The 20264-nt window shown below is 35.9% G+C and overlaps 1 protein-coding gene across 3 annotated transcripts in view; it reads left to right on the top strand.

The window, feature by feature from the left end:
* SCN9A (sodium voltage-gated channel alpha subunit 9) overlaps positions 1-20264 on the top strand; it is an 84429-nt gene that overhangs the window by 26068 nt on the left and 38097 nt on the right. For all 3 annotated transcript variants that reach the window (XM_059927215.1, XM_059927214.1, XM_059927213.1), the window contains exons 13-16: positions 703-941; positions 3007-3180; positions 3929-4285; positions 7037-7513. In XM_059927215.1, coding sequence (XP_059783198.1) covers positions 703-941; positions 3007-3180; positions 3929-4285; positions 7037-7513 — 1247 coding nt within the window. The remainder of the gene's footprint in view (positions 1-702; positions 942-3006; positions 3181-3928; positions 4286-7036; positions 7514-20264) is intronic.

Genomic DNA, 20264 nt, shown 5'->3' with positions numbered 1-20264 from the left:
TGAATAGTAGTGGTCGGTCAAAGGGTGGCAATTTAAAAAATGTGTTGCCTCCCACCTTCTCTCCCCACAGTGTGCCCCAGGTCTTACCTTGTCCACGGGCTACCACCTCGTCCCCCCACATACCCATGATGGGCCCAGACAAAGTTTTCACCTACCTCCTAAATTTATGATGAGAACGAAATGGGCTAATGGTGTTTAGTGCCTATTGCATGAGTCACTCTATAAATTATTTTCAGTCTCTTGGTTCTGGGATTGTTTTCACCTGTGAACTAGCAAGAGCTTTTCCTGGATAGAGTAGAAGTGTGTTATTGTTGTAATGGGTTAAGGACACAGGGGAAAGTATGTATACTGGTATACATACATTTATCTTAAAAATATACATATCTCCATTAAGAAAACATCAATTCTCTTGTTTACTGTCATATGTTAAGGATATGTTTCTCTCAGAGATATCCATATCTGCTCTCATTCATTAACTTCACTGCCTTCTCCTTATGGTTGATCTAGTAAATGAATGTGTGATATAAGATTTTTATGTAACATGCTATGCTTTCATAGAAACAGTACTGTTAAATTTGCAAAGTCTAAACAGAAGACGTGTTTCAGTGTTAAAGTATACTGCTGATTTGTATCTGGTGAGGAATAAAAAGTATACAATATGCAAATGATTGACTTGGTGTTCTCTGTTGTTTTTTCTCCCAGAACTCGAGGAGTCCAGGCAAAAATGTCCACCTTGGTGGTACAGATTTGCACACACATTCTTGATCTGGAATTGCTCTCCATATTGGATAAAATTCAAAAAACTTATCTATTTTATTGTAATGGATCCTTTTGTAGATCTTGCTATTACCATTTGCATAGTTTTAAACACACTGTTCATGGCTATGGAACATCACCCAATGACTGATGAATTCAAGAACGTGCTCACTGTGGGAAATTTGGTAAGTCTCTTAATGTGGGTTATGTTCCCAGAGCTGCTCTCTTTGTTTGTCATGACTGTCGTTTCTTTTTTTGAAGTCAGATGGATATTTAGCTAGGTAATTAGGCATCTCCAGAACTCACAGTATGAATCATTGTACAGAGTCAAGTTTCTGGTGATAGTTACTATTTTTAAATAATTTTGCGGTAATATTGAGGCCTATAAATAACAATACTATTTCCATAACGAGTCACATCTTGGGAGATGATAGTGTGTTCTGTTTTTCTGCTGGCATGTCTCTTAGCAGCAACACTTTGAAAATTTGATACTTCCTTACCCATTTTATAATTACACTGCAGCTTCCTTATGAGTACATACCCTACATGTTTTCAGAAAAGCTATGGATACTTTGTTTTGACATAATAGGTAAAGAACCTAGACCTTTGGAGGTCCAAAGTCCTGAGTTTGAATCCTGGTTTTGCCTCTTACTGGTTTTATGACCTTGGGAAAATGTTTTAATGTCTGTAATCTTTAATTTTCTCATTTATGTAATTATAATACTTTATAAAATAATAATAATAATTCTTTAATATAATGATAATAATATTTTATATATCATATTATTGAGAGGAATAAACACTTTCTACTTATCAGCCTGGCATATAGTAAGTACTCAACAAATCAAACCTATTGTCATCACCATCATCATCATCATCACCATCATCATCATCATCACCGTCATGCTTTCAATGAATCAGCAGAAACAAGCCTTAAGAACAAGAATATTTGGAAACCAGAATGATTAAACTGGACACAGAAGACATAAGGGCAGACTAGAAGGATTCTAGTAGGAAAGTTGATGCTCTTTAATGTGCAGTGTTGATCACACTCAAGTTAATTAATGCCTTATGGCAAATAGAAAGTGCTAGTTTCCAACAATCTGCATGAATCAGGCAGAAGTACTATTTCACAACCAAAGGGTCCCAACTTATGACTCTTCATAAATCATGAAAAACTCTGGATGTCTTTGCAAATGTCTGTATAAGATAATTTTACTTTTGCCGTGGTCCCAAACCAATTGATCTTTGAAGTCAAAGAGTGTTTCTGAGTTGATCATCTCTCCAAAATTTCTTATGAATATTCCCAGTCAGGATGTTTAAAACTCATGTGCTCTAAGTTAGCATTCTTCTTTCTTTCTATTCCTCACTGGAAAAAGGCAGGACTATTTAATCTAGTTTCTAATTGTTGGTAGAGGTCCAGATGATGAAAATCAGTACCTTCTCACTGACTTGACTGCATCACTGTGAATCCAAAAAAGACTCACCATGTTTCTTGTCTATAACTACAATCCCAAGTCTGGGTGCTCCCTGCTAGACTTCTTGATGCTGCATTATTTTAAAAATGACTCGCACAGTTATAGAGCTAACTATTTCCCTTTGAACCTTCTTTGCTCAGTTTTTTTGAATCAAATTGTACCCGAATGATTCATAAGTCTTTCACTGTTGCCTTTTTAAATGAGTCCTTTGATGCCATGTCATGAATTAATGATGTTTTGTGATGCACTTTTGTGTCAAAGCTTTGGAAGTCTTACTTTAGCTGCTACTGTATCAATTAAATACTTTTTCCTTTTCTACTGATAAATCTTTAAAGAGTGAGTCAACTTGTTCCTTATTACCCTAAGAGTAGTCAGACCAGAAAAAAAGACTGGTTCAAAATTTTTGTATCAGTCTGTTTCCTTTATATTATCTTCCAGGATAACTTGTTGACCCACAAAACTTGTTTTGCAAAGATTGCCTGTGTTAATTTTCAAAGGTTTAATTTATCTGAAATTTTAGTATGCTTTTCTATGATGCTGTCTAAAGGTGATGAGAGCTGATAGGTGAGTTAGAGCTTCATAACCCTTCGATGCTTGTATTAGAGCTATAGGACTAGTGATATTTAGTTTGTAGGACTGAATGAAATAATATGTTTATAAAGTATCTAGCACATTGTCTGAAACACAGTAAATGCTAAACATGTCATTATTATCATTAGCTTGATTCCATACCTTCTAATAATACTAGAAAAATATTATATTTTTCATGTAGGTCTTTACTGGCATCTTTGCAGCTGAAATGGTTTTAAAACTAATTGCCATGGATCCATATGAGTACTTCCAAGTAGGATGGAATATTTTTGACAGTCTTATTGTGACTTTAAGCTTAGTGGAGCTTTTTCTAGCAGATGTGGAAGGATTGTCAGTTCTACGATCATTCAGACTGGTAAATACAGACCAACCTTACCATTATATTCTATATATAAAGGGGTGTTTCTTTGGTTTTGCATTATTATTATTTAAAACTTTTAGAGGTTTGAATCAAAAGACAAGATTAGGTCTCAGTATCTAGTAAAATAAAGCCCATTCAGTAACAAATGCACTTAGAGCTCAAAATCACACAGCTATCTTAATTTTAGCATCTTGAAGACATATTCAGTTGTATGCTAGTATAATGGTAGCGCGATGATTTATATCGCAATAAGCTTATGGTTTATAGAATTTCAACCATTATAATATGTTCATTACTTTGTGGATTTGATAATTAAAGATTATAGCCTCAAAATTGTTCTCTGATATCAAAAATATTAAAAAGTAAACACTTTCTAATGCTTTTTTCCTCTAACATGTTAGGCTTTCTCCCTATGTCAGCATGAAAAAAATTATGAAAGTATCAGAAAATAGAATTAAGGATAAATTTTCAATTTAAAGGATATAATATCTGATAGAGGTTCTATAACAATCCTGAACTAAAATTACAGTTCCTTCAAAATTTGTGTGGTAATTATATGGTGGCAAGTATAACAAAATAACAGGAATATTGAGAGTAGATGAAAATGAAAAGTAGAAATAATCGATTTTAGCTAGGTAATAATGACAATATTTTAGAACTAAATTTTGGAACAAAATTCAAGATTGGAAACATTGAGAACTTTTTCATAAAAATTAATATTAAGCTTTGTGTTTACTTTTAGCTCCGAGTTTTCAAGTTGGCAAAATCTTGGCCAACACTGAACATGCTGATCAAGATCATTGGTAACTCAGTGGGGGCTCTGGGTAACCTCACCTTGGTGTTGGCCATCATCGTCTTCATTTTTGCCGTGGTTGGCATGCAGCTCTTTGGTAAGAGCTACAAAGAATGTGTCTGTAAGATCAATGAAGACTGCATACTCCCACGCTGGCACATGAATGACTTCTTCCACTCCTTCCTGATTGTGTTCCGAGTGTTGTGTGGAGAGTGGATAGAGACCATGTGGGACTGCATGGAGGTCGCCGGTCAAGCCATGTGCCTTATTGTTTACATGATGGTCATGGTCATTGGAAACCTGGTGGTATGTAATCTGATGTTCATACATTTAAAATTCTCCATAGAAAATTGTTACATGATGATATGATCAGTTACTTTTATAATTATAGGATTAATTAGATCTAAAACTATTAATTATAATGGAATATTGACTATTTAAATTCAGTGAAGAACAGAAAAGAAAATGAAATATTGTCTACATTTCTGTGCCAGATAAGCTATATTTATATTTTTCACAATATTTATTTTAATGGAAAGTTTTCTATTCTTTCATTTTGATAGTGATGTCCTATGAATTACATCTGTGGTTTTCATGTCTCTTAAGTGTTGATTCAAATGTGAAGCTACACTAGTAAATAGAATATGATTAAATTAACAATAACAAAAATGAAGTTATAATGGAACAAGGCAAATGGAAGGACTAGTCCTGCTCTGTTAAAGTCACATATAAGACTAGCACCTATAACAAGTTATCAGCAAACAATATGGCCCATGGGCCAAATCCCGCACACTGCTTGTTTTTGCATGGCCCTGCAAAACTGAAATGTTTTTTACATTTTTAAATTGTTAAAAAAATATAAAGAAAAATATTTTTTGGCACATGGAAATTATATGAAATTCAAATTTGAGTTTCCATAAGCAAAATTTATTGAAACACGGACATGCTCATTCATTTACATATTGTCTTCGGCTATTTTACTCTACACAAACAGGTCTGAGTAGTCTCCATAGAGATTCTTTGTCCCACAAAACCTAAATAATTTATTATCTGGCCCTTTTACAGAAAAAGTTTGCCCACCACTGCTCTATAGCATCTCTTTTACAAGTGATCTGCTTCTCCATTAGTGTTTTCCTAGCTTGTACGCCTTCACTGTTTGTTTCCTTCTTTCTTATACGTACCTGTTGGTAGGAATTTTCAAGCTTAGAGGCAGGAGATAATTGGGATAAGATGCTCTTCAATGACTCAGTTCAGTTTTCAAAGCCACCATGTTGGTTTGGTTTAGTTGGTCAACCTAGCATCAGACTCTTCATCAGGTATCCCAGGAGGTTGTCTGTGATAACAGCCATATGGTTAGTACCTTCACTTCCCACTGGCTTAAAAATAAGTTGCTCATTTTTTTTGGCTTGCAGCCCACATGCCAACTTGAAAGTTGCTAACAGAGTAGACTTAAATGTTCTCACCACAAAAAAATAATGGTAATTATGAGACGTGATGGAGGTGTTCCCTAATGTATAAGGATATCAAATCAACATGTTGTACACTTTAAACTTACACAGTGTTGTATGGCAATTATCTCTCAATAAAGCTGGAAAAATGAAATGTAATTACAAATTTGAAGGAAAAAAAGAAATCTATTAACATTTGCATTGATTAGGGAGACTAAAGTGTAAAATGAGCCCTTGGCTTCCCATCAACATTCCTATTAAAACATATACATAAACAAACATACATTTCATAGTGCAATATATTTTTCATTGACAATAAAAACCAAAATGAAAATAACCAATTCAGAATTCCTTAATGATTCATCAAATTGTTTTCTATGCTTTTCTCTTTCCCCTCCCTCTCGGATTCTTCTCTTAAACTAGACATATTAACACAGACATTTTTAACTTGTGCTTTTCTACTTACATTTCTGAGAAATTGTTTTAGGTGTGACCAAACTCAGGGGTGAGTCCCTTTTCCTCAGTTTGGTCTAATTTTGATTGTTTAAATATGAGGTAGATGTTTTTGGCCATGAAGAGACTTAAATGAAAGGTTATTTCAATTATCTTTTTTTTTTTATGTAAAACACTTTTAAAATATGATTTACATATTTTTAGCCCTCTGTAAGAATTCTTTTTTTTTTTTTCTTTCCACAATGTTCAGTTCACCTGGACCCTTACCTCCAGGAGGAAAAACAGAAATAGTTTGCACACAAACAGAACTTTGCTTCAAGTAGGAGTTGTCTTGACCTGGAGTTGTCCAGGGCCAAAATGATTGGCAGTGAAGCCACCCAATCATAATGCCATTGTCTCATTTGAATTGGGTTCAACGGGCAGGTCTTTTTCTTTGCTTTAAAAGCTTCATTAAGGGACTTCCCTGGCAGTCCAGTGGTTAGGACTCCATGCTTCCACTGCAGGGGGCGCGGGTTTGATCCCTGGCCAGGGAACTAAGGTCCCGCATGCCACACAGCGCAACCAAAAAAAAAAAAAGCCTCATTAAGTTGCAAGTTGGCAAAATTCTCGGACAGAATATTTTATTACAGGAGCTCTGCAAGTGTTGTATGTTCCATTTGTTGTAATAAGTGACATTTATCTCCTGGGAAAAGTGAACACAGATCTTGGCTTAAGTTACCTTCAGCACAATAGACACTAGTCACAATTTTCTTGTTCTACTTGTTTCTCACAGGTAACAAATATCAAAGGTAATGTTAGAAGAGCTATTTAGACCCATAAAAGGGAATTTGGACAAGGGATTCCTGCTGTAGAAAGGAACTTAGGAATGACATCATGGTAATGGTGAGGGAACATTCTCTTTGCTCCTCATGCTAGCCCTTTAAGGGTATGGCTGACCTCTGCTCCCCAGAGTTCACAGAAGCTCAGACATGGAGAGACTGATGAGGACTCTAGCTTCTCCTCTACACCTATCATATGTTCTTATCTATGGGTGAAGAAGTTCAGGGCTCTTCATTGCTGGTTTGGATTTTGGCCTGTATTTCAGAAAACTGCACTTATTTTCGTTTTTATTTCCTGTCTCCCTTTTTCTCCACACCCTATCCCCACCCTGACATAGGTCCTCAACCTATTTCTTGCTTTATTATTGAGCTCATTTAGTTCAGACAATCTTACAGCAATTGAAGAAGACACTGATGCAAACAACCTCCAGACTGCAGTGGCTAGAATTAAGAAGGGAATAAATTATGTGAAACAAACCTTACGTGAATTTATTCTAAAAGCATTTTCCACAAAGCCAGAGATTTCCAGAGAGATAAGCCGAAAAGAAGATCTAAATTTTAAGAAGGAAAACTACATCTCTAACCACACACTTGCTGAAATGAGCAAGGATCACAATTTTCACAAAGAAAAAGATAAAACCAGTGGTTTTGGAAACAGCATGGACAAATACTTGGTGGAAGAAAGTGATTGTCAATCATTTATTCATAATCCCAGCCTCACAGTGACAGTGCCAATTGCACCTGGGGAATCTGATTTGGAATTTATGAATACTGAGGAACTTAGCAGTGATTCAGATAGTGAATACAGCAAAGGGGTAAGATTGTTTTATACGCATTTTGTTTCATGTTATTAACTAGTACGAAATGAGTTAAAATTTCAGATTTTTGCTGTCCTAAGTTTATTCTAATATTGCATACTACTGAGTAGTTTGTGTGTATGTGAATTTATACTGTAGCTTCCTGAAGGTTCAAATGGTAAGGTTTTACTTACTGGTTCTTCATAACTGATATAATCCATTTAGCGAAATTTGAAAGCACCAGGTATCTTTAAGTCTTCCCTTCCTTTATCCCCTGTTTGTTATCAATCCTAAAGTCATATACCATCTCCTTTCACAGTGTCTGTTGAATCCACAGCTCCTGTTCATCACCTTTGCCTTTGCCCTGTCTACTTCTTGCCGAAACCATTCCACGTGTATTCCCATTCCCCACTGGTGTCTCTGCCTCCATTTTCCATCTACTCTAATCCACTTGTTTGATTAATTTTACTTAGGTTCAGTCCTAATCATACTTCTCCTTTGAAGTATCCTTGATCCCCAACGTAGATGTGAACTGTGGACCATACATAAAGCCTCACACCATGGCCCCAGCCAGCTGACCAGCTGTCTCTCCTGGACTTGCTAGGGCTCCTGCGCCTGAACCAAGCCATTTTTCTTCTGGGCCACATACACTCACAACCTGCATGATTTTGCTTGGGGTTTCCTTCTTCGGTCAAAATCCTAAACATGTCCTTCAAGACATAGCCCTCAGCTTCCTCGTGTGTAAAAGTATTAGGCCTTACAGCATAGGGTTAGGTGAGGGTTAAATGAATTAACACATGTGGTATGCTTCGAACAGTACTCAGAACTCAAAAGTCGTAGCTGTTGCATCATTCCTAGTTTCTCTTCAAACAGATATGATCTCATTTTGAACCCCACACAATTTTATGCCTTCTCCTAGACTTATTATTTAGCCTTGTATCTTAATTTTTTTGAGAAATTATTGTATGCATCAAATGGTACTGTAAACTCATTGAAAACGGGAAACTTTTATTAAAACTTTTTTTGTATCCTCCTTCCCCACACCTGGTTGCATATATTCAAAGCATTGTTGAGCTGTATTTTTATTAATATGGAATATAATAATCATAAGTGAGGTTTATCACAAAGCATTTTTTATGGCATCTCTTTAAAGTTTTAAGATATCACTTTAAAATATTTTTCCTTTCTTTAGGTCATATTTGAAAGTGTTTGACAGGTATTTCCCAAACATCTTCTATCTTCTTAACCTTATATTAAGACCTATCCTCCATGAATTTATAGTGGATTTTGGAACAAAGATACACAGCTCTGTGTGTGTGTATGTGTGTGTGTTTGTGTGCATGCACACCATACGACCAGTACTAGGTGCAGAGTAAATGCTCAGTACTTACTTATTGAATGAATAGATGATTAAATAAATTATGAATATATATATTTTAAGTAGCCAAAAAAATTATTTCCAAGATCACGAAGTAAGGAATAAAATATTTTATTTTAAAAATCTTTACATGGAAGAAGTAATCCAAAATTCAAAAGATGTGGTTGTTTTGGCTTGAAGGTAGAAAATTAGATTTCACATACCCCGCTCAGGAACAGTAATCTGCGTCTAGTCTCATGTGAAAAGGAAAACTAATTCAATTACCCATTTTTCTGCCTACAAAGATTAGAGTTGTAAAACCCTAGCTGCCTGGCAGACTTTCTGAATAAGCTTGAGATTCCGGGTGTTAAAGCACTTTGGTAGCTTGGTTGAGTTTACCAAATATTGCTTTCATCTTAATATTCGGGAGGAATCATTTCTTACCTGGTCGTTTTTTCTTTGCTCAAAGCCTGTGGCTATCCCTACATGGATCTCCTTAGTCGCTGGCAAAAATCATATTCTTAGTCTGTTGAATTATAACATTGTAAAGGGACTATAATAGACCTGCCCCATTTAGCACCTCATTTCCTAACTGAGAAAGCCATTAAGAGGAAGCGACTTTATCTATAGTTATAAAGCTGGTTCAAGGCAGAGCCAAGACAAGAATCCCAGTCTTGTTATTCATAAGTCTACCTTCCTTCTCCTGTATTTGTCTATTTCAGGGATAAAACCCACATTCCTATTGGGGTTGATACCCAGTTTGTCTCCCCTGGGATACTGAGCCATGCTTCTGAAGAATTTACATACCCTGTGGTATCCAGAGGAAGTTTGTGATGTCATAGTATCCAGCAGTCTTTTATAATTAATGATTTAGTCTATAAACCATTTGGTTACTGAAATAGACTATTTTAACCATCCATAAAGTTACTCTGCCACCTAGCCCATAAATCCTTCCTAAAAAGCGTGAAATTTAGTGCCCTTAAACTGTGTTATCCAAAGACCGTTTGATGGTAACATTTTAATATTCTTAATTACCATTGGGTTTTTTTATGACATTATAGTCATAACTACATGAGAAAAAATACACTTTTTCTATTTCATATCTGTGGTTTACATGGTATAATATTCAGGAGCTTGAGGCTACCTCATAGGTTGTAATAAGGAATACATAAGCTAGTCTCTTTAAATCATTTAGCACAGTATTTGAGTTGGTAAGCCCTAAAAAAGTGTCAGGTATTGTGTTTGTTACTGAATTCATCATCATTATTAGCCTCTAAAAGTTCAGATTTTAAATTATGGATCTTGAAAGTTTGTCCTTCTTCATAAGACATTTTTCCATGGCATATCTCAAAATGTGTCATCTTGAGTACATTCAAACCTACTTGACTATATACTGGACTTGAGAAGTAATGAAATTTCAAGCTCTACAGGAAACTTGTTAGATAATATTAAGCTGTTGCCAACTGTGACACCCTGTTCTAGAGCCTTTCTCTCCAGTAGCTTGAGATTTAAATGTTCCTAGTTATGACTTGTTGGTTTTACTTTTCAATTTGGACCACTAAAAAAATGCAGATTTCCTTATTCACCTAAAGTGTTTTCTAACGCCCTTCCAGGCTAACCTCCCTGCTCTAATTCCCCTAATCTTCAGCTCTTACTTGAGTTCCCAATTTTTTAACTCCTATGTAACTTTCTTATTTTTCATGCCTCAGATATCTTTGAAATAATGATTCCATGTTCTTGATGAACCTTGCCCAAAGAGGCAAATCATGATTATCCAATGGAAAATAATGCCCAATTGAATATTTGTAAGTTATTTAAGTCTTAAGCACTACCTTGGAGTTTGATGAAAAATGCATCCTCTGGAGATAGAATACTTGCCTTAGATCCTGTATTTAATATTTGCTAATAACTCCATGATCTTGAGCAACTTTTAAAAACCTCTGTTTTTTTCTAGTTTACTCGTATGCAACAGAATTGTAATAAAGATTGAATGATTTAGAGAAACAAGTGCCTGTTGGAAAATAAGTGCCCAATTAACAATTATCATGGGTATGATTAGTAGTCATGTACACACTGTAAGTAGCTATTTGCTACAGGTTAAATTTTAGTGTGTAAAGACAAACATAGGAGCTTGTTACAAACGCCTGTTCTGGTCCATATCCTCCAAACTCTCTCTGCCTAAGTCTGGATGCAACCTCAGAATCCTTACCAGCAGGGTTCCCAGGGGCCACTGTGCTGGATTGAGTTTGCATAGGAAGTGAACCTAAATTCATCCCTGGTTTATTTTTTTCCTTTTTTTTGGCCACGCTGCACGGCATGCGGAACTTCCCTGACCAGGGATTGAACCTGTGCCCCTTGCAGTGGAAGTGCGGAGTCTTAACCACTGGACCACCAGGGAAGTCCCATTCCTGGTTTATTTTGATCCAGGTTTCTGAGAAATCATTTTCTTTATTCAGAGGCTGGGGTATTTTCCACTTTTACCTGTTTAAGAATCTGCATTTTGAACAGGGGGAAAGAATATCTTTGACCTTTGACACCTTTCCCTCTTTCCCTTTCCCCATCCAAAAAAACAAATCCACCCTCTCTTTCATGTCCTAGCATCCTTTTTTTCCCATTGTAGTTTATGGAGACTTTCTGTCCTCTTCTAGTGTCGGCTCTCAGATAGGCAGGTTTCCGTGTTCTGATAGACAGATATACACTCCAGATTGAAGTCAAAATATTTTGTAATCAAACAGCTTACCAGCAAATGACCAAAGAGATGAGTTCAAATAAGGTGTTGAGTAAATTATCTTAAAGAGTTTTGAGGCAATAATTGGCAATAGAACATCAGCATTTCTCTGAAGATAGAGTCTGTCTCAGAATCGAGAAAGACATACTGTCATCTCAAGGGGACCCATGAGAGTGAGACTCCTGTCACTGCATCTCAGAATACACTCTAAACTGATGGCCCCTCTCAGAATCAGCCTCCACCTGAGGCAGCCCTCTAAGCCCTAGGCAAACATTAACACACTGCAGATTTTCACCATTAACAATGAAGTGCTTCATTATTATGAGCCTCAAATGAAGCATGAAATGCACCCATTCATTCAATAAATATTTATTGAGATCTTCTATGCTCCAGGCACTGTGCTAACAGCTGCTTAGAGAAAAAAAAAAAAAAAACATTTTTTTTTTTCACCCAGCTGCAGTAATTCAATGTGATTGGTGTCTGGCTTAACTAAATTCTTAAGAAGTGTAGTTTTTTTCTCTTTTTTAAATCATGCCAAATCTCAAAATTGAAAGTTCTAAAAAACTAAACTAATAAATTTTTTAAAATGGAGAGCTCTTTCTTGGAGAGTTAAAGAGACCCTTTGTTTTCAGTTATTACAGATAACTTATTTCTTTCTTTAAAGATAAAAAAAGAGCCATTTTACAGAATTGTGATGTTGATTTGAAAGTATATGTACATTTGGGGGAAAAACGTTAAATTTATCCAGTTTACTTCTCCACATATTTTAAAACGTAACAGCCTCCTGTGATTTTGGAGTGGTTAAAACTCTGACAGCTTTCAGAGAAGCTACTCCCTGTGAATCTAATACCCCAAATCTTCTTTACTGCTCTTTTGACAAATGTATCTATTATCAAGCCTGGCTTAAGTGAATTTGCTCCTGTTGTGTACTCAGCAGAAAGGAAAACATCCTGTGTAAAATTTTCAGCACAGAAAGATCCCCTATTCATTCCTCCTCCAGTCAAATACAGAAACTTTACTCAGCTTTACTCAGTAGTTCTTTAGTGTTTTGAAACATTGTCTCCAAGTTGTGATGGAGCTAGCTGAGGTCCTTGAAGAAAGGAAATCAATGAAACCTTCAAATTTAACGTAATCAAACTTCTCACCTTCAACAGCGTGTCATTTAAAACACTGCAAACACAGTTACGCAAAATTTTTGTTCTTAAAGGAAGTAAAGTCCATTCACTTTGATCATTGTGCGAGAAAAAAATTGTGAAGGAATACATGAGTACATGTTCAGTAAACTGTGGCTATTCATTGTTTCAAATCACATTTCCTAAGCACCTGCTTTTTGCCTTATGCCTGCTGGACACTAGAAAGATGTCATTGGCGTACTCATTTCCTCAGTAGCTGTAGGCTCAGGGTCTTCTTGCTCTCTGGCACTGTCTTAAGTGATAAAGAGTAAAGCAAGGTCCCTGCCTTTGAGGAGAAACACGTATGGAAATCAGAAATTATAATTAAACATATAAAAAAGAATTAAAACAGATTTTTAGAAAAAATATTGAAGCAGGATAAAGATATGGTTAATAATCTTGAAAATAAACTGGAATACTTCACAGTGGAGATGGCACTTGAAGCGGATTTTATGGTAAAAAGAGAATTCATCAGGAAAGAGAGAGAATGAAAGAGAGGGAGCGGGAAGAGAGGGGGAGGAAGGGAGGGAGACAGAGACAGAGAGAGACAGAGACACCCTTCTGGTAGGTGTAATGGGCCTAGCACGTGTGGAAGCATCCAGATGCACAAAAGCCCATTAAATACACATGAGGATGGCCTGCTGGGAAGTAGTAAGTGGCAGAGGTAAATTGGAGCCAGATAGTAAATGGCTTGACTTACCATGGGCGAGAGATTGAAATAGGTTTCTTTTTATTTAACAGAAAGAGGAAACTCTGTCTTGTTCTGTTATACTTTGTTGTTAGCAAACCTCTACTTTTAAAGAAAGTTTGGTTGGGGGCATAATAAAGGGGAGAGGATGAAAGGCTATTGCAGCCATCCGAAGCACACTTGATGAGGGCTCAATCTAAGGGAGTGATGGTGGCACGTGGGATAATGGTAAGACACTGCAATTTAAAAAATAAGGGCTCAGGGTCTGGATATGTGAGTTGTGAGCTGTTTCAAAGGGTATATTCATTTCCTGTGGCTGTCATAACAGAATATCACAAACTTGGGGCTTTATACAACAGAACTGTATTCTTAGATAGTTCCAGAGGCTGTAAATCTGTAATGGAGGTGTAGGCAGGGCCATGCTCTCTGCAGGCACTAGGGAGGATCCTACCTTGCTTCTTCCTACCTTCTGGTGGTGGAACTTCATCCTTGGCCTCCCATGTGTAGCAGCTGCATCACTCTGATCTTCGCTTCTGTTGTCACATGGAGTTCTCCCTATCTCTCTCTGTCTTTTCATAATAAGACACTAATTATGTTAGATTAGGGCCCACCCTAGTGAATTCCTCTCAATTTGACTACATCTGCAAAGACCCTATTTCCACATAAGGTCATATTCAGAGGTACCAGGCATTAGGACTTCAACGTATCTTTTTTGGGAGATACAAATTAACTCATAATCAAAAGTTTTGGCTTAGACGACTGGATGGATATTGATGCTATTAAAAATATATGGGGTGGGGGGAGGGAAGAAAACTTGGGGGGTAAGATAGAGACAGAGTTTAATTTGGGGACATCTTAATTGTGAGCTACGTGCAGGATAGCTAAGTGATGGTGAACAGTAGGTAATTGGAGGTTTTAAGAAGATCAGTTAGAGTTGTAGACAGGTGGGAATTTTGTATGTTAATTTTGAGGTCAGGTTCCCTGGGAAACCAACTCTGAGTAGTGTTCTCAGGTTCAGCACCTAACACCTGTAAGAAGTGAGGGAAGCGAGATGATTGCCCAGAGGGAGAAGCTGAAATGCTCTGCAGTTGCAGCAGAGGCCTCAGCTGACCCTGTAGGCACCTCTGGCACTGGAATGACCCTTTGGAGTAGTCCCAAGTTGAAGCAAGGGGTCAGGACTTTGTGTGGTCCACGCCAGTCCGTCACTGGATACAGGCTCTCCCTCCACTCTTCCAGGCCAGGGGAGGGGATGTAACCTTGAGTAAGGCAGCTTCCTTCTGTATTTCAATTCCCAGAGAGGGACTCAGCTGCAAGCCCTCAGCTGCCAACACTCCTAGCAGGTGGAAGAATGAGTGGCGTGTCTGAAAGGGGGACTGGGGCAGTGCACCACAGCGTCCACTGCAGTACAGGGACCTTAGAAAGGTCGAGGACAAGTGATCAACTCAGCACTTGATGAGAAGTGGACACAGGAAAGCACCAAAGAGACCAAGGAGGAAATGTATACATTAGCCACTTTCATATAAGCTATATAACTTTCCTCCTTAAAACAACCCAGGAAAGTGGACAATATTAATCTATATTTACAGATGACTAACATGCTAAAAGATTAAGAAATGATGCTGGTTAGTCACTGATGTTTCTAGGGGTCTTTTAAAATTTGAGCTCCAAGCTTTAACCACCATAATACATATCATAGAAAGGCAAGAGAGTGAATAGGAATATAATTATTTTCTGTTATATCTCTGTAATGTTGCAATTCAGGATCAAATTTTCCGTTCTAATGGTATTGTGCATTTGCTGATTCATGTTCAGTGTCTAATCCTCCTTAATGTTAATTTATTAGCTTATAGTTTACTTTGATAATAGAGTAGAGCAAAGTACAGTCCGTAAGAGAATAATAAACCAGTCCATTGAGGATGTATTAAGTAAGCGGTTATATCAGGTCGAAGGCACATGAAAAGAGGTGGCACCTAAGCTAGACCTTAAAGGATGGAGATCATTTCATTGTGTGAATGTGGTGGAGAAGGAAATCCCAGGCAGAGGAACAAACATTCATGTTGTTCATCTGATTCACTCATTCATTTATCCATCCACCTATTCATCTATTCAGCATTCAATTTTTGAAAGCCATCATCTTTGGAGAAACTTAAATGTGCTTACTTGTTATTAAATTCATTCCTTTTATTGATTTTATAAAAAGTTGTTTAAGTATTTGCAGTCATCAAGGTTAAATATTTTATTTATTTTTAATATATGGTGGTTTTAATTACATTGTTGTTAGGTCTGTCTCTCCTTAGATTTTTTATAAAGTTTTTTCCACGAAGAGGCAGTTGCAGGCAGTTTAGATTTCTTCTCTTTACTGCATTTTAGAAAATATAATAATCTTCTCCAGAAATGCATTTGATTTGGCAAGATTTAGGGATTAGTTTCAATTATACCTTTGGGGGAAGCTGACATTTGATCCTATCTTTTATGCATAGATTCTTGCAAAAACAAAACAAAGCACCCCTACAGAATTTTACTTAGATAATTTCTTTTTTGCAGATTGGTTCCAAACTATTTGAAATTATTTTCATCTTTATTGGATTTGTTCTTGTGTCTAAAAACAGTGAAATTTTGGTCTGACGTTTAAATCAATGTTTCTTAATTTTTATATTTTGATAAATTTGAAAACATTCCTTTCCTGTAATGCTGTTTGAAATGTCAAAATTAAAAGTAAATCAAGAAATGCTAATTTTAGAATATGCTTCAAAAACCACATACTCTCAACTCTCACCTCATTCCAATATTGAGGATCACTTATTTTAAAATGTTTGTTATGAAGAGCAAGCAGAATGCAAAAGATTGCCTTCGCACATTATATCAATAGTGTTTAAATTCATCTAAATAACAGAACTATGTAACTGTTTAGTTCATTATTTCTAAATCTATGTTGAATTATATTTAATCTTATTACTGTGTTTCAAATATATTGCTTTGCGTTGAGCATATAGCATGCATTGTCAAATATAACTAATTTCTACTTACAGGTATGTGACTTTAAACATTTCAAATCAGTTGATTAAACTGTTCCATCATGCTGCATTTACAGACTTCAGTACCTGACCTTCTTACTTCTCACAGGGGTAAAAACAAACTGGATCCATCAAGGATGCAGCTCTGTGCTTTTAACCAGGCACAGACATATGTGACCACTTTTACACAGGTTACCTAAAAAAAAAAAATCATACATATGTATATGATATTTTTTTTCAGTGTCATGCATGCTGTTCAGCTACAAAATCTCTCTGCCTGACCCATTGCAAGAAAGTTAAAACATATACAATTTTTCCATAGATAAATTGACATCACAGCATGTCACTGGGGCAATTCCATCGTTTTTTGTTACTCTCTTGATGAATTCCTTGATACATCTCTCATGTCCTTAGGTGATTTCAAGTGCATGATCTATAAATTTTTATTGGCTGGATTATAAAAGTTAGTATGTAACAGAAGCCACTGAAGCAGCATTTAATTAAAAAACCTCTATCAACTTCCCCTCCTAATTTAAGCTATACAGTTGACCCTTGAACAACAGGGGTTTGAATTGCGTGGTTCCACTAATACTGGGATTTTTTCAGTAGTAAAGAATACAGTACTACACGATCTGTGGTTGGTTGAATCCACGGATGTGGAACAGAGGGCACTGAGGAACGGTGGGTGCAGAGGGCTGACTACGAGTTATAATCAGATTTTAGACCTCACGGAGGGTCGTGCCCTGACCCCCATGATGTTCAAGGGTCACCTGTATATGTATAGATGTATGTCATACTAAATTGTCAGGTTTATTGCAATGAGAGTAGAGTTTTAATATTCTCACCATAATAACAACAAGGAAATGGTAATTATGTGAGGTGAAGGATGTATTAACTAACCTTATTGTGGTAAACTTTCACAATATATACATGTATCTAATTATCACATTGTTTTCCTTAAACTTACACAATGCTGTATGTCAATTACATCTCAGTAAAGCTGGGGAAAAAATTAAAATTGTCACATTCAAATTCAGTAAATTAAAACTCAAGAAATAATTTTTGTGGGAGAAATATTTCAGGCATAAACATAAAATTCTTGTAACAGGAAAGGACCTTTCTAGTGTTAGTCGTGTATTCACAGGTAAGGAAATTGAGACTCATACAGTTTCTGAGTACACATGTAGAAAGTTGGAGACAGAGCCAAAGTACCCAGCTTCTAGGCCAGACTTTGAGTATGTTTTGAAATTATTTTAAGCACAATGATAACTAGGACTTTATTTCTTTAATTAATTCAGTAATATTTGATTTTTATTTGGCAGTATATAAAATGTATCAATTAATAATTTACTGGGCTCTGCCTATGAAGGAATGAGTTGCAAATGCCTGAAATGATTAATTTGATTCCAGAAGCAGATTTACACACTGATGAGAATAAGTTTCTGATTATGTACATTTGGCCCTCTGTATCCATGTATCCTGCATGAGCAGTTTCAACTAATCGGGATTGAAAATATTCGGGGGAAAAAAATTCCAGAAAGTTCCAAAAACCACAACATGAATTTGCTGCACACCAGCAACTATTTACATGCATTTACATTCTATTTACAACTATTTACATAGCATTCACATCGTATTAGGTATTATCAGTAATCTAGAGATGATTTAAAGTATAAGGGAGAATGGAAGGATGTGCATATGCTATATGCAAATACTACACCTTTTTATATAAGCGACTTGAGCATTTGCAGATTTTGGTATCTGCTGGGGCCCTGCAGCCAACCTCCCAGGATACCGAGGGATGACTGAATATATTTCATGAGGAGATAGATATACATGTAGCCTCAAGAAAGATAAGAGGTTTAAAGGGAACATATTATGAAGTGAACACTAAACCTGTCAATAAGACATGAAACACTTTCCCTAAAATTAGAAAGATTACTTATGGATTGCTGTATCTGGCTAACACGTATAAAAGAAATATACTACTCAGATATAATATCTTGTTTTAATTTTAGTATAACCTGTTGAATGAATGAACTCTAAAATTCCTTGGAAGGAAAAAAATCCACATTAATAAGAATCTTGCCTTTTTTATATTTAATGCAGTTCATATTTTCAATTTCTCTGTCGTTGTTAGGATGTTTGTATTATTGTTTTCCATTTGCAATGATGAAAGCAAAACTCTATCCTAAAATTGATACACTCTAAGAATAGTAATGATAGGAGTTTCAAATTTAAAAAGAAACATATAATTGTTCTAGTTTACTTGCAGTTAATTTTAAAGGTGCTCCTAGGTAAAAGACATATTTTTCTATTTCAAATTGATGGTGATTTAGAGGCAATATTTTAGAGAACCATTTTATTCCAAAATGCAGTAAATTTCCTTCCCCTAGCACCTAAGTAAAGATGTACACATATACAATAGTATCTATATATGTACAGCTAAAACACAATTTTTGAGGAAACTGTTTCTAGAAATATATATGTGTGTGTATGTGTGTGTGTGCTTAATTCCTAAATTATTATTACTTTTTTTTTTTTTTTTTTTACCAAACTACTGTTAGAAAACATGAGGTACATATTAAGGAGTGGTTATTCTCCAGATAAACAAGAATTCAGTTGCAAAAAATTGACTTGAAATACAATACTTTTTTTTGGCAGAAGCTACCTACATAAAGGTTAGGAAAAATATTTTTTATCTGTGCCAAATTTTATTTTACATTGTGTTTGCAGTATTAGAAGCCCAGGTATTTAAAAACTATTGGAATCGTTCCAATTGGAATTGTTCCAATTGGAATTTCTTTCCTTGTGCTTCCTCATTATGGGTAGTTTTAGAGAATAGCATTAATCATTCAGATGTACAGGTAGTTTGTTTTTTGTCATTTCCTTTTTTATTATAAATAATATTTAGTGACCTTGAGTCATAGAGTATATGCTTTTACCTCACATTTTGCTGTCATGTTTGCTTGTGTTCCAATCCGTATTTACCTACTTGGAGTTTCCTAGCAGGCCTCAAAAGTAGAACTGTTTAAGTTTTCGTTCCTGAAGTTTTTAAGGTATTCTTTCTGATTTGACCCACTGTATTCCAGCTATTTAAATAACTATTCTCTGCAAATAGCAGTTCTGTGTTAGTGCACAAAGCCTTTGAATACCAGTGGTTGCTTTACCTTTCAGGACCTTACTGGTGAATGCCATTTGCCTTTCCATTAGAAAGAAGTTGATGATACTGTAGGATCTGGCTGAGAAATCTATAGCCGGTTGGATCTTATGTGGCCAAACTTTGTTGCATTTGTTTGTTTGTTTTCATATGCAAGATCTTGATCTTTCAGTCCTGTAAATTGTCCTGTTATTGAACAGAAAGTACCCTAGGTAGAAGATTCTGGAAAAACTAGGAACTTTCAGTAAACTTTTTGCTTTATTTTGAATTTCCCTGGTGGTGACTGCGATTTGACCTCATTATTTCTCCATCAACTAATACTATAAACCATTTGACCCTGTGATGGAATTGTTAAGTAGATTTCCTGCTGAATGAACAACTGTTCCCAAAAAGCCTACACAGCTTCTCTAGTAGCAATAAACAAAACACTAGGAAAGGAAAAACTCCATTTTCTTGCCCTTTATATGAAAAAGTGCTGGAGTTTTAGTTGCCCATAATGTGAGAAAAGAATTTACTGTAACTAGTAAATAAACTATTTTCTGCTAACTTAAATGGAAGTGAAATGAAAATCTAGATCACAGAGAGGAAAAAAATATTTAATTTTCCATTTATGAAGTGTATCTGGAGTACTTTTTAACTTTGGGCATTGC

The sequence above is a fragment of the Balaenoptera ricei genome, chromosome 7 (genome assembly GCF_028023285.1).
Source record: "Balaenoptera ricei isolate mBalRic1 chromosome 7, mBalRic1.hap2, whole genome shotgun sequence".
In the NCBI taxonomy this organism is placed as follows: domain Eukaryota; kingdom Metazoa; phylum Chordata; class Mammalia; order Artiodactyla; family Balaenopteridae; genus Balaenoptera; species Balaenoptera ricei.
Note: the sequence above shows the minus strand (reverse complement) of the source record. Positions and strands in the feature narration are given on the sequence as shown.